The following is a 13091-nucleotide window of genomic DNA, read 5'->3' as shown; positions in this document are numbered from 1 at the left end:
TTCTCCCCCACTCCTCTGCAGAAACCACCGTACACCACCACCTTCTCCACCTCTGTCACCACCATCTCTACCACCTAACCTCCACCAAATCACCTTACAAACGCAACCCACCTTCACCACCAACTATCCATGATGATTTTCAATCCATTCATCAACATCACACGACCTCAGTGACGTGTGGAATTGGTGAGAGTGATTGCATGTCATCAATCAAGGACAACAAGGCTATGGAGAGGTAGAGAAAGAGAATTGGCATCATGGGTTGCGACTATCACGATGGATTAGGTAATTGAGACAACCTAATTTCTATGTTTGTAATTTGGGGAAGAACAAACCCTAATTTTGGGGGAATTAGGTATTTAGGGAAATTGAAGCCTGTAACTATAAATAGAGAATGGGTGTGGTGTAGAAAGGCATGCTTGGATTAGCCGGCATCCAGGACTTTCATGTCCTGTTAATGTTAATGTTTTTGTCTTTAATGTGTTCTGTTCAATTTCACTGCATATGTTAAAATTGTTATTTTCCTGTTAACATGCTTGTTTTAATTTCATGTTTTAATTTCCAATTAATTCCTGTTACATTTGTCCTGTTAATATGTGTTAATCCTCATTGTTTTGTCACTGTTAGTGTCATGTTTAGTTTAGTGTTAAGTTTGTGCACTGTGAAGTGAAGGAATGCTAGGCTAGAAGCCTTTGAAGCACTGAATTGATTGAGTAATGGAAGAAATCAGTGCTCATAGCAAGCTGATTATCTTGCCATTCCATTTTTGTATGCTTAGGTTGCATTGAGCTGATTGAGTAGTGGGGAGAAACTAGTGCTCACTAGTGACAATGAGCAAGCTAGTTCTCTTCCCACTCTGGAAGAATGCCTTAGTTTTGCTCCATTTCAGTTTCACTATCATCCCTGCCCTTGGCTTAGGCCTTGGTTCATCTTGCACTGTTTTCTGCTTGTAGTTGCTGTGTTCTTTCCCTTTGCTATTTTGCATTGTTCTCTGCCTGTTTAGTCATTGTCTTGTAATTTTTCTCCATTGTCTTTCCTGTTAACTGCCTTTGTTCTTTTCTCCTTGTTCTTTCCCTTCATTGCCTTGCTTTTGCCCTGTTGTTGCATCTCTTGCACTGCCATCTCTTTTTGCTGTTGTCTGCTGCTGTACCACTGCTGCATTGCTTTCTTCCCCTGCCTTGCAAACTGCTGTGCACTTGCCTCTGCCCTGCAGTACTGCTGCTGCTTCCATCTTTGCCTTGTGATGCTGCTGGTGCCTTCTCTGCCAAGCTGTTGCTGTTGCTGCTGAGCTGCTGCTGCTGTTGCTGCTGCTGCTGCTGTTGTTGCTGCCAAGCCTGCTGCCAAGCAAAAGCCCATCAGTCCAGTTCAAGGCCTAGTTCTCAGTTCTAAGCCCACTGTCTATTGTTTGTACAACTAAGACCAAAGCCCAAGTTCATTATTAAGGCCCAATCCAATTCAGGCTTAACCCAAAAGCCTAATTCAGAGACCAAAGCCCAAGTTCTTAGTTCATCATTCAAAGGCCCAAAGCCTAGTGCACTTCAAGACCAACTGAGCCCAAGCTCAATTCATTTCATTGTTAAAACAAACCCATTAGGCCCAATTTACTCAAAGGATATTCAAAGCCCAACAATAGCAATTTAGGAACCCAAATAGTTAGAACACTACAAAACACTCCCGATCTCTGTGGATCGACCCGTACTTGCACGAGCTACAACTGACAACCGTGCACTTGCGGTATTACTGTAGGCCCCCGTTTTTATTGCGCTTAATTTTATACATATCTCCGGGCCCACCAAGTTTTTGGCCGGGGATAATTTTTAGGACCTTTTAGAAGCCTGCCAAGTTTTTGGCGCCGCTGCCGGGGATTGGTGCTGTGTTTTTCTTGTGTTTTTCTTAGCTATTTTGCATTTCACTGCATAGCATTTGCATCTGCATCTGCTTCACTTCATTTGCTGTTGGACCTGCTGTTCTGAACCTGTTTTTCCTCTGCTGGGACGCCACCAAGGAAAAGAACCAAAACCCAACTGGGTTTTTGCAACAATATCAGAGCAGCTGGGCTGTGCTTAAAAGGTAACCCATTTAAGAGAACCCGAATTGTGGGCTTCCAATTTTTAATTGTGGGCTTGTAATATTAAAGCCAATTTTTGGGCTTCTCTTATTTTCTGTTGGGTTTGTAATAATTTATTTGTGGGCTTGTTTGTTTAATTTGTGGGCTTGTATTTAATTTTTGTGAGCTTGTTTACTTTGGACTTGTATTTTGTATTCTGGGTTTTTAAACCCAGCTGAGCTTGTAACCGATCACGCTAGTTGAACTCGTTAGTGGGCCGAGTACCCAAATTCTAGGCCGAGATTTTGGACTCAGTTCCACAAAAAATTTTCAACCAAGCGGAGCCAAAGCAGACACAAAACAAACAGTGGGCTTGCTCCCATTCAAAAACCAAATTTTATTTTCTTTTTCAAAAAAAAAAAAAAACCAAAAAAAAAAAAAAAAAAAAACCAAAATTTTCTTTTGCTCCCAATTTTTAAAACCAAATTTCTACTTTGCTCCCATTTTTAAACCAAATTTTCTTTTTCGTTTTCCCATCAAAACCAAAATTTGTCTTTTTCAACAAAACCAAATTTTTTCCAAAAAATCCAATCCCATTAAAAAACCAAATTTTCTTGTAGATAATGTGTTAGTTAAATTTCCTTTTGTATATATTTTGCTAATCCAATATGATCTCGGCTGAAATATGTTGGATTTTTGCCTTAAATAACGGAGTTTTAATTCTGCTTTCGCCGAAATCGGGTATTCTCTCTCCTTTTACTCTACTCAGCATGTCCCTTTCCATATGTTGCATTTTAATCCTTTCCATATTTTGAAACATTGAGGACAATGTTTAGTTTAGGTTTGGGGGTATAGAGTAGATGCCACGATAATATGCTATAATTGAAAACAAAACTCCATCTTTTTGAAAAAAATTGAAAAATTCCAAAAAAATTAAAAAATCAAAATTAAAAAAAAAAAAAAATTAAAAAATGAAAAATCATAAAAATGGAGCTCATTTACCTTGAAATGTTGACTCTTGTGCAAATATGTATAATTATTAGGAGTCTTAGTCTAGATATTTAGGCACCCTGATTCTAGCACAATTCACATAGTGATAAGAAATTTGCACGCGCACGATCTACCAATACATGTATGGCCTCGATCTTCAAGGTGTTTGATAGGAAGTTACGATTGCCAATCACTTTAGAATACTGAACGAAACTTGACTAGCTTGTTCTTTGGTTGGTTGGGATAGAAGGTGGAGGTTACATTAAGAAAGACAACCATCAAATTTAACTGGGTGCATCAAAAAGGGCTACCTCTTGCAAAGTGTCATGTAATCTTTTGTTTCTTTTTGTTATGTATCAAAAGTGTTTCCTTATCAAAAAAAAAAAAAAAAAAAAAAAAAAAAAAAAAAAAAAAACGATGTGTATATTCAGAAAAAAAAAAAAAAAAAGAGAAAAAAATATCAGAAAAATACAAAAAAAATTCAAGTATTTATCAATTCCATCCTCTCTTGTTCCAAAAATAAAAAGAGAATTGTCAATGTAAATAAGAGTTATGTAAATAATCATCTTTTGTTGTTTTTTGTAATAAGCAAGGAGGGTGTATGCCATTGATGTACAACGCGAGTAATTGTGGAATACCTCCAACTCATTCACAATTCTCGTAAAGTCCGGACAGCTAGCTAGATTTCGACCTCAGTTCTTAGCCTGAGAAACTATCTCTTGGTGATTAGTAGTCATAATTTCAAATCTTTCTTTACACATGTGTAGATACACTTTACACTCTTATCACATGTCTTTTTTTTGTTATCAGTGCTAGGATTGTGCCTTTGATAGCTAGATTGACATCTCCATTTTGCTGTGAGCTTAAACTGTTTTGCACATGTCACATTTGATGGAATCTGAGCTTATATTTTGACCTAGAACTTTGTAGGCACACCTCTGGTAAACCTTCACGAGACTTCAACTCGTCCACTAGGGACACTTAGTGGTTTAAAAGGCTTAGTGCATACGCTAAATGCATTCGAGAGACCAGCGACAGTGGTATAGTTAGGATTTCCTTAGTTTTGTTTTACTTGAGGACAAGTAAAATTCAGGTTTGGGGGTATTTGATGAGTGCCAAATATTGTATATATTTATCCCTTTTTTGTTGGCATTTAACTCATCTTTTATGCATTAAGTCTACATTTTATCCCATATTCTGTATTTTCATTGTTTTCAAGAATAAATATTTTTATTAATTAATTTTGCATTTTTAGGTAATAAATAAAGTTCGGATGAGTCGCGGAGCGAAAAGAGCAGAAAAGTAGTGAAAAGCCGGGAGAAATCACGCAAGGAAGCCGCGAAGAATGGTGCGCACAACCTCATTTTCTATAACCAAAACCGCCTCCATCTTCAGCCGTCGGATTGGATCCATCTCATCATCCGATGGTCGCTCCTTCATCGCGCATCAAAATCTGAAGCTCCTGCAAAACACCATAGTGCCTAAATTCCAAGCCTTCAGATTAGATCATATTTAGATCCTACGGTCGCTTATCTGCCTGTTCATCAAATATCGATTCTTCCGGTTAACACTACAACACCTAACCTCGATCTTCGCCGTTGATTTTGTTGTATCAAAGCATCCGACGGTCGCTACCAGCCTCTTCAGGGATAGCCATCCGATTCACCTACCAGCTTCGCATCCAGTGACTCAGATTCGCCAACATCGAAATTTGATATCCCGCCTCACACACTAGCAACCTATACCTATACCCTAAACTATCGACCCATTCTTCTCCTCTTTCTTTCTTCTTCTCCCCCACTCCTCTGCAGAAACCACCGTACACCACCACCTTCTCCACCTCTGTCACCACCATCTCTACCACCTAACCTCCACCAAATCACCTTACAAACGCAACCCACCTTCACCACCAACTATCCATGATGATTTTCAATCCCTTCATCAACATCACACGACCTCAGTGACGTGTGGAATTGGTGAGAGTGATTGCATGTCATCAATCAAGGACAACAAGGCTATGGAGAGGTAGAGAAAGAGAATTGGCATCATGGGTTGCGACTATCACGATGGATTAGGTAATTGAGACAACCTAATTTCTATGTTTGTAATTTGGGGAAGAACAAACCCTAATTTTGGGGTAATTAGGTATTTAGGGAAATTGAAGCCTGTAACTATAAATAGAGAATGGGTGTGGTGTAGAAAGGCATGCTTGGATTAGCCGGCATCCAGGACTTTCATGTCCTGTTAATGTTAATGTTTTTCTCTTTAATGTGTTCTGTTCAATTTCACTGCATATGTTAAAATTGTTATTTTCCTGTTAACATGCTTGTTTTAATTTCATGTTTTAATTTCCAATTAATTCCTGTTACATTTGTCCTGTTAATATGTGTTAATCCTTATTGTTTTGTCACTGTTAGTGTCATGTTTAGTTTAGTGTTAAGTTTGTGCACTGTGAAGTGAAGGAATGCTAGGCTAGAAGCCTTTGAAGCACTGAATTGATTGAGTAATGGAAGAAATCAGTGCTCATAGCAAGCTGATTATCTTGCCATTCCATTTTTGTATGCTTAGGTTGCATTGAGCTGATTGAGTAGTGGGGAGAAACTAGTGCTCACTAGTGACAATGAGCAAGCTAGTTCTCTTCCCACTCTGGAAGAATGCCTTAGTTTTGCTCCATTTCAGTTTCACTATCATCCCTGCCCTTGGCTTAGGCCTTGGTTCATCTTGCACTGTTTTCTGCTTGTAGTTGCTGTGTTCTTTCCCTTTGCTATTTTGCATTGTTCTCTGCCTGTTTAGTCATTGTCTTGTAATTTTTCTCCATTGTCTTTCCTGTTAACTGCCTTTGTTCTTTTCTCCTTGTTCTTTCCCTTCATTGCCTTGCTTTTGCCCTGTTGTTGCATCTCTTGCACTGCCATCTCTTTTTGCTGTTGTCTGCTGCTGTACCACTGCTGCATTGCTTTCTTCCCCTGCCTTGCAAACTGCTGTGCACTTGCCTCTGCCCTGCAGTACTGCTGCTGCTTCCATCTTTGCCTTGTGATGCTTCTGGTGCCTTCTCTGCCAAGCTGTTGCTGTTGCTGCTGAGCTGTTGCTGCTGCTGCTGCTGTTGTTGCTGCCAAGCCTGCTGCCAAGCAAAAGCCCATCAGTCCAGTTCAAGGCCTAGTTCTCAGTTCTAAGCCCACTGTCTATTGTTTGTACAACTAAGACCAAAGCCCAAGTTCATTATTAAGGCCCAATCCAATTCAGGCTTAACCCAAAAGCCTAATTCAGAGACCAAAGCCCAAGTTCTTAGTTCATCATTCAAAGGCCCAAAGCCTAGTGCACTTCAAGACCAACTGAGCCCAAGCTCAATTCATTTCATTGTTAAAACAAACCCATTAGGCCCAATTTACTCAAAGGATATTCAAAGCCCAACAATAGCAATTTAGGAACCCAAATAGTTAGAACACTACAAAACACTCCCGATCTCTGTGGATCGACCCGTACTTGCACGAGCTACAACTGACAACCGTGCACTTGCGGTATTACTGTAGGCCCCCGTTTTTATTGCGCTTAATTTTATACATATCTCCGGGCCCACCAAGTTTTTGGCCGGGGATAATTTTTAGGACCTTTTAGAAGCCTACCACCCTGCTACTAGTAACTTACGGAGTTCCGCTTCGACTGATTTATGGTATTCTGGTGCTACTTTTCGCACCTTCTGCCTGAATGGTGGTGTGCCGGGCTTTATACGAAGTTCGTGATGGATTATCTTCGGATCGATTCTTGTCATGTCACCTAGCTTCCATGCGAATATATCTGCGTATTTCCTGAGTAGTTTAATCAAGGATGCCTCTCTTTCCTTATCCATAGGAGTTCCAATTTTGATCATCCTTGGAGTTTCTTTTGTCCCTATGTTGACTTCTTTCACTGCTTCCACGGGTGTAAACGTGGGCTTTGGTTCCCCTGGGAGAGGAACATTCTTTAATTGCTATTTGGTAGGTTCTTCGTCTTCTTTTGTGGCAGAGGTACTCGCCTCTATGTTTCCAACCGTATTCTCCTTTGAAAGGCTTCTGCCAGAGATTTCTTCCAGATAGGTGTCGATTGCTTTCTCTTTTACAGCTTCTTTGTTTCGAGATCTTCGGGACTTTCGCTGCTCATTATGTTCGTTATTAAGCTGGTTCTGCAAAGGTTAACATTCTCGCGCAGTGCCCTGGTCTCCTTTTATTTCTATTATCCCTTGGGGAGTTGAAAACCTAAGGTATTTGTGATAGGTAGCCGCCACTCCTTTGAGTTTTTGTACCCACCTTCGGCCAATTATGGCGTTATAGGGTGATGGTGCATCCACCACACTGAACCGCGTGTCGACCTTTATTGGCCCTGCGTCTACTTGCAATACAATGTCTCCTAAAGGCTTCGTGGCTGCTCCGTTGAAACCGTAGATAGTGTAGTACGAAGATAACAGTTGTTCATCGTTGAGTTCCATTCGTTTGAATGTATCATAGAATAAAACATTGACTGAGCTTCCTCCATCGATGTGTATCTTCTTGATGTTGCACCTTACTACTGGCAGCGTGAGAACTAGAGGGTCGTTGTGGTCCTCCATATCTTCTTCGACGTCGTCCGCGTCGAAAACCATTGGTGCGTTCATCCATTGTTCGTGTTCATCCACTTCTTCCCCATCGATTTTGTACAGCTCACAATAGTCTTCAAACTTCTTTCTCAATCTTTTACCTATCTGGGCAGTTAGGGATGGCCCCGTGGTCTTAGAACATGAGATGGTGTTAAGGGTGCGGTTTCCTTCAGGTATATGAACCTGCTTGCTTTGTTTAGCCTTGTCTTCGGTGCTAGTCCTCTGTACGTACTGTTTAAGATCTCCTGCGTCAATAAACTTTTGAATAATTATCTTGAGATTCTTGCATTTCTCTGTTTGGTGACCATTGAAACAGTGATATTCACAGTATTCTCTCGACTTTTCTGATCTTGGGGGCTGCTTTCCCTTGGACCATGGCCAATCGAGGTTTTCCCGACCCTTGATTTCCTTCAGAATGTGTGAATAGATGGTATTTAGCTTCGTGTAGACCTGGTCTTCGAATTTCCGGTCATCTCTTCGTAGATCATCTCTTCGTTCTCTTCTGTCCTCGCTAGGTTGTTCATCCGAGTTGCCTCTTTTGGACCCGCTAGCTTGTTCTACAGAATTCGTGCGTGAGGGACGATGAGTATGAGCTCTGGGATTTTCTCGTTGGATCTCCTCTAACCTTGCATGTTTTTCTATGATTACTCGAAGATCTCCTTCGGTAGCAGGGGTGGTGCCGTGGATCTCGACAAATAGGGGACTCATCCTGTCCAGCCCCCATTTGTAGCAGCTGATGGTAACTACTGGATCCACATTTTCGATGGCTTAACTATATCTTATGCCATCTTTCAGTGTATTCTCTGATTATTTCCTTGTACTTAATTGCCAGCGAGAAGAGCTTATCCATTCTGGTATTGACGACCTTGTTATACATGTAGGTTGCAAAGAATTTCTCGGTGAGCTGGTCGTAAGAATCAATGGAAAGTATCTGCAAGGTATGGCGTCATCATAATCCCATCGTGCCATCATTCGGTTATAATACCGAAGATGGGCTGCGGGATCACTGGATCCATCGTAACACCCGAAGGCCGGAAATGGACACTTCTGTGGAATGAGAGCTTTGGCCAAGCATTGTGTCAGCGGGGTGGTGCTTTCTTCCTTCATCACTTGCTCCAATCTTCCGCCTCCTTGCCTAGTTTTCAACTGCTTGATTTCTGCCATCATTTCGGCACGAAGATTCTCCATTGCCCGCTGATGCTCCTCGAGGAAGGGGTATCGTCCTGGCCTCGGGGTGTCAATATCGAAGTAGTCTGAGTTATCCGGATTATATTCTGGGTCGTATCTTCGACTTCCTCTCGCATCCCTTCGGTTCAGTGGTTCTGGGTTGGCTGCGTTAGCAACTATCATCCTTCGATCTTGGTTCGGTATTGGTGCCATGGAGTTAGCTTCGTCGTGCTGGTTTTCCACCTCTGCACTGTTGGTGATTCTGTCTTTGAGCTGTTGGTTCTCCTGTGCCAGCATGGCTACAACATCTGCGTACACCCTTTGATTCTTTCTCAGTTCCTCTAGTTCTGCCATCATATGAGCAGAGTGATTCGATCCTTGATTCGGTGTTCCCTCCTGCATTTGACCTCCGGCAGCTACCATATGGTCTTCGTCGATAATTTGTATCACTGGCTCTGGTGGGTCCATCTGCGGATTTTGAAGTTCCGCTGGTTGCTGCGTGGGCTGAATGGCTATTAGGAGGGGTTGATTAGCTTGAAGTGGTAGATTTTGTTCGTTGGTGAGTGGCATACCGTAAGTAGGTTGTTGTATTACAGGCCTATTTTATAAGTTTAATGACAAGCAACGCAGTTTGAAAGAAGGCGCGGGTTTGATAAGGAAATCGCTGACGAAGATGCACGTTGACAACAGCTTGGAAATGATTCCAAAGGCGCAGAACCACTAATAAGTGTGTGGATCTATTCATAGATTTTCATTTTCGAGGATAAAAGCTTGAAAACTATTTTGAAGATGTAGCTCTACCAAGAAAGGTATGGATCTGTCCATAATTTTTTTTTTCAAAGATACAAAATTTGAAAACACTTGCAAAGACGTAGATCTACTAAAAAATATATGGATCTATCCACAACGTCTGTTTTTCGAAGGTACAAAACTTGAAAGCACTTGCAAAGACGTAGATCTACTAAAAAATATATGGATCTATCCACAACGACTATTTTTCGAAGGTACAAAACTTGAAAGCACTTGCAAAGACGTAGATCTATTAATAAATGCATGGGTGTGGAAAGGTAATGGATGCTGAAGCTGAAAAACGTTCTAAGCACCGTTATTTTCAGAGAGCGGTGCTCGGAACAAACAAGGTGCGTATAAATCACAGGGTAAGATAAATCTTTTACCGGGACAAAAGTCCCTGTTTCTAGCGCCAGATTGTGAACACATAAATCACGATAAATCCACGTATTCACAAACAATGTTCGCATACACTCTATATCATAAATTATGCGATGTATGCGTAAGGGGAGGTGATTATATCAATTCATCGACTCAGAGCCTTCGGGCTCGTCATTGTCTAGTCGTATATTATCACTTATAATGCCCATATAATAGAGTAAATAGAGATCGAAGTATAAATGTAAAGTGCATGATGTAAAACACTGAATGTAAAGTGTTGAAATGTAAATAAGACAAAGATTTACGTGGTTCAGCACTAAGGACTACATCCACGGGGTTGGTGTTTCACTATGTATTGAGTAGTTACAAAGATAGTCGAATGACTTTAAAGTGTACATAGGTCAGCGGAAATAAGGGATTTACTTACTCTTCCTATTTCTCTCTCCTATGTTCTCCTCTAATTGCTATGGATTGGTCGACCTCTTCTCTCTTAGTGGAGAGGGGTATTTATAGGGTTACAACGTGGGGTCCACTTCTGAAGGCCGTTATAATCTTAACGTCTTGTGCTTTGTGTCAATACCGCAGATATCTTCGTCTTCTACGATGCTCCCAGCGTTCCATGCTTGATGACGAAGAGTTGTCATCGTGTCTTCCATAGGTTGGTCGACATGTATACTGCTCAGGGCGTTTAATGCCGGTGGTTGGGTCGTCTGTACGCGCCAGACAAACGTCCTCTGCTCCTGTCATATCCGTGTGAGTCGGATTAACCCCAACCGATGATCTTGGATCTTTCTTGGGATGAGATAAAGTAAGTCTTTGGATGCTGTTCAGTGCTTTGCAGTGGCATTATATTTTGGTACTCCTCGATTCTTCGCCATTGGATCTGTTGGATGAGGGCCTTGCCCTGAGGAGACACATCTCTTGGCTGTGTGCGCGTGGCATCACACCTTGATGCCCCGGATTATATGTCTTCCACGTGTTTCTCCATAGACACATGTCGGATGATGAAATATATACACACAACCAAATATAGAGAAACGGGTACGAGGAAATCAAGTATCTAACTGATATTTATAAATGTAATTATTAAGAACTGTAGTCCAAAAAAAAAAGAAAAAGAAAAAGAAAAAAAAAGACAAAGAATGATTTTTGATGGGAATAGCCAAATACGTACTATTTCTCACAACCTTCACTTCACTGCATCCATATTGCCTATTGGTCATATCATATGCATTGCATCATGCGTTTCTCGCTTGTCATGTAATGTAAAAACAGTTTTCGATCATTTTTTGACTAAGAAATTATACATAAACCAACTTGATGGTGAATAAATGATGAATGAAGTTGCCATGAATTTCGTACTTGAACCACGTAAACAACGTTTTCCACGTAAAATATCCATTAGGTTAACATATGCGAAAGCTTTATAACAACTTCAGCATTCAGCATACTTTTAGAAAATATTCATTGTCGATCAACATCATTTGGGCCACATATTTGTCGGCCAGTTGTGGCAACACCGGGTCCGGACTCCTACACACTCGAGATATCAATTAATTTCTTCTTCTTCCAAGATCGGTAACTCTGAGAATAAACTGTGTAGTTTTTTCGTTTCAGACTCTGTTTTGCTGTAATTTAATTTTCTCAACATACCTCTAAAATGTGTCTTTGATTATAATTACTCAGGAAACTGTAAAAATGTTTTAATGGTTGGATGATGCAACTCATGACTCATGAGTCTTCTTTGTTAATTCATTAATTAAAGGCAGAATCTATCTTCATATTCTTTGATTAGGGCGTTCTAACCAGTCAACTATAAATCTTAATTTATTAAAAAGTTGGCGTCATTAGTTTAGGCCTTATTTAAACCACGGATAATATTACCGGTAACTCAATTATTGCCTTCCGCTTGCGATAAAGAGATGCTCATGAATTTGATCTTAGCCGTCTAAGAAGAATACTCTTTTTTTTTTAGTAGGAAATCAAGGGATTAAACAGTTCACTAACCCAGGGAAATCATGTTAATCGGAGTTGTAGCAAGGGATTAAACATAAATAAATAATTATTATGAGAAGGAAAAAAGAAAAGAAAGTGGTGTTCGGTGTTCCCCATAGAAGGTGCAGCAATGGCAATTGTTGGTAAATTAAGTAAAAAGTAATGGTACTTTTTATAGCACGCCAAAAATATCAGAACACGACGAAATTGTCTGCGTAAAGTCACCTTCACCACGTGGATGACTTTGACCCATACAAAGTTTTGGAGACAAATCTGCTGTACCCAAGAGCCGTACAGAGTTAGCTACACCACTTGCAAAGGGTAAAAAGGTTGTAAATCCATGCTCCAACCGTGCCACTTAGGACTCTTCATGGTCGGTTTTGGTTCGGTTTCTAACCAAACCAAAACCAATACTATCAATTTCTAAAAATATAAACCAAACCAATCCATTAATCACTGGTTCGGTTTCCAAATGGTTCCATCCGGTTTCGGTTTGTCCCAGTAATTTTTGGTTAACCGATAATTATGTTAGTTTTCTGAAACTGACAGTTCAAATGTTTTAAAAATAAACCCACAGTTCAAAAATTTTAATCAAATTCAACAGTCAATAAACACTTTTTAAAACCCTTAATCAATTAATAAAAATCAATGGAATCATATTACACAAAAAATCAGATCTTGTGTTTACACAAATTCATAAACAAAAAAAAAAAAAGGTTAAAGCTTACTCTAAATCTAGAGATCGAAATACCATATATAGTATATCTTAATTTAGTTATTGGCAAACAAAAAAGAAGGAAGATGGGTAGAAGAAAGTCGAGTAGCAGCAGTAGCTTCCGTAGTTGGGGGTGGAGAAGGGGGGCGACTGAGTGAAGGAGAAAGAGAAAGAGAAAGAAGGAGAGTATCATACCGAAATATTAGATCTAGGGTTTCTGTTTATACTCTAAATCAATTGGTAGAATCTCATGCTTGTAAATCAATGGTAGAAACTAAGTATAAAAATTAATCGGTTTTCCAATGGTTTTTGGTTCGGTTTTAGAGGTCAAACCAAAACAAAACCAACACTATCGGTTTTCCATTTTCTACACCATAACCAATCCATTAGTAAATGGTTCG

At 40.1% G+C, this 13091-nt stretch overlaps 1 protein-coding gene across 1 annotated transcript; it reads right to left on the bottom strand.

Moving 5' to 3' along the window:
• Nucleotides 1–7202: 7202 nt before the first annotated feature.
• On the bottom strand, nt 7203–8351 carry LOC113323960. Its single transcript, XM_026572304.1, has one exon. The coding sequence runs from the start codon at nt 8349–8351 to the stop codon at nt 7203–7205; it is 1149 nt and encodes a 382-aa protein (XP_026428089.1).
• Between the last annotated feature and the right edge of the window lie 4740 nt (nt 8352–13091).

This window comes from Papaver somniferum, chromosome 11 (assembly GCF_003573695.1).
Source record: "Papaver somniferum cultivar HN1 chromosome 11, ASM357369v1, whole genome shotgun sequence".
Classification (NCBI taxonomy): domain Eukaryota; kingdom Viridiplantae; phylum Streptophyta; class Magnoliopsida; order Ranunculales; family Papaveraceae; genus Papaver; species Papaver somniferum.
This window is presented reverse-complemented; position numbering and strand designations above follow the sequence as displayed.

Coding starts and splice junctions, on each gene's coding strand:
- LOC113323960 (XM_026572304.1), bottom strand. CDS start 8,351: ATGAGTCCCCTATTTGTCGAGATCCACGGCACCACCCCTGCTACCGAA.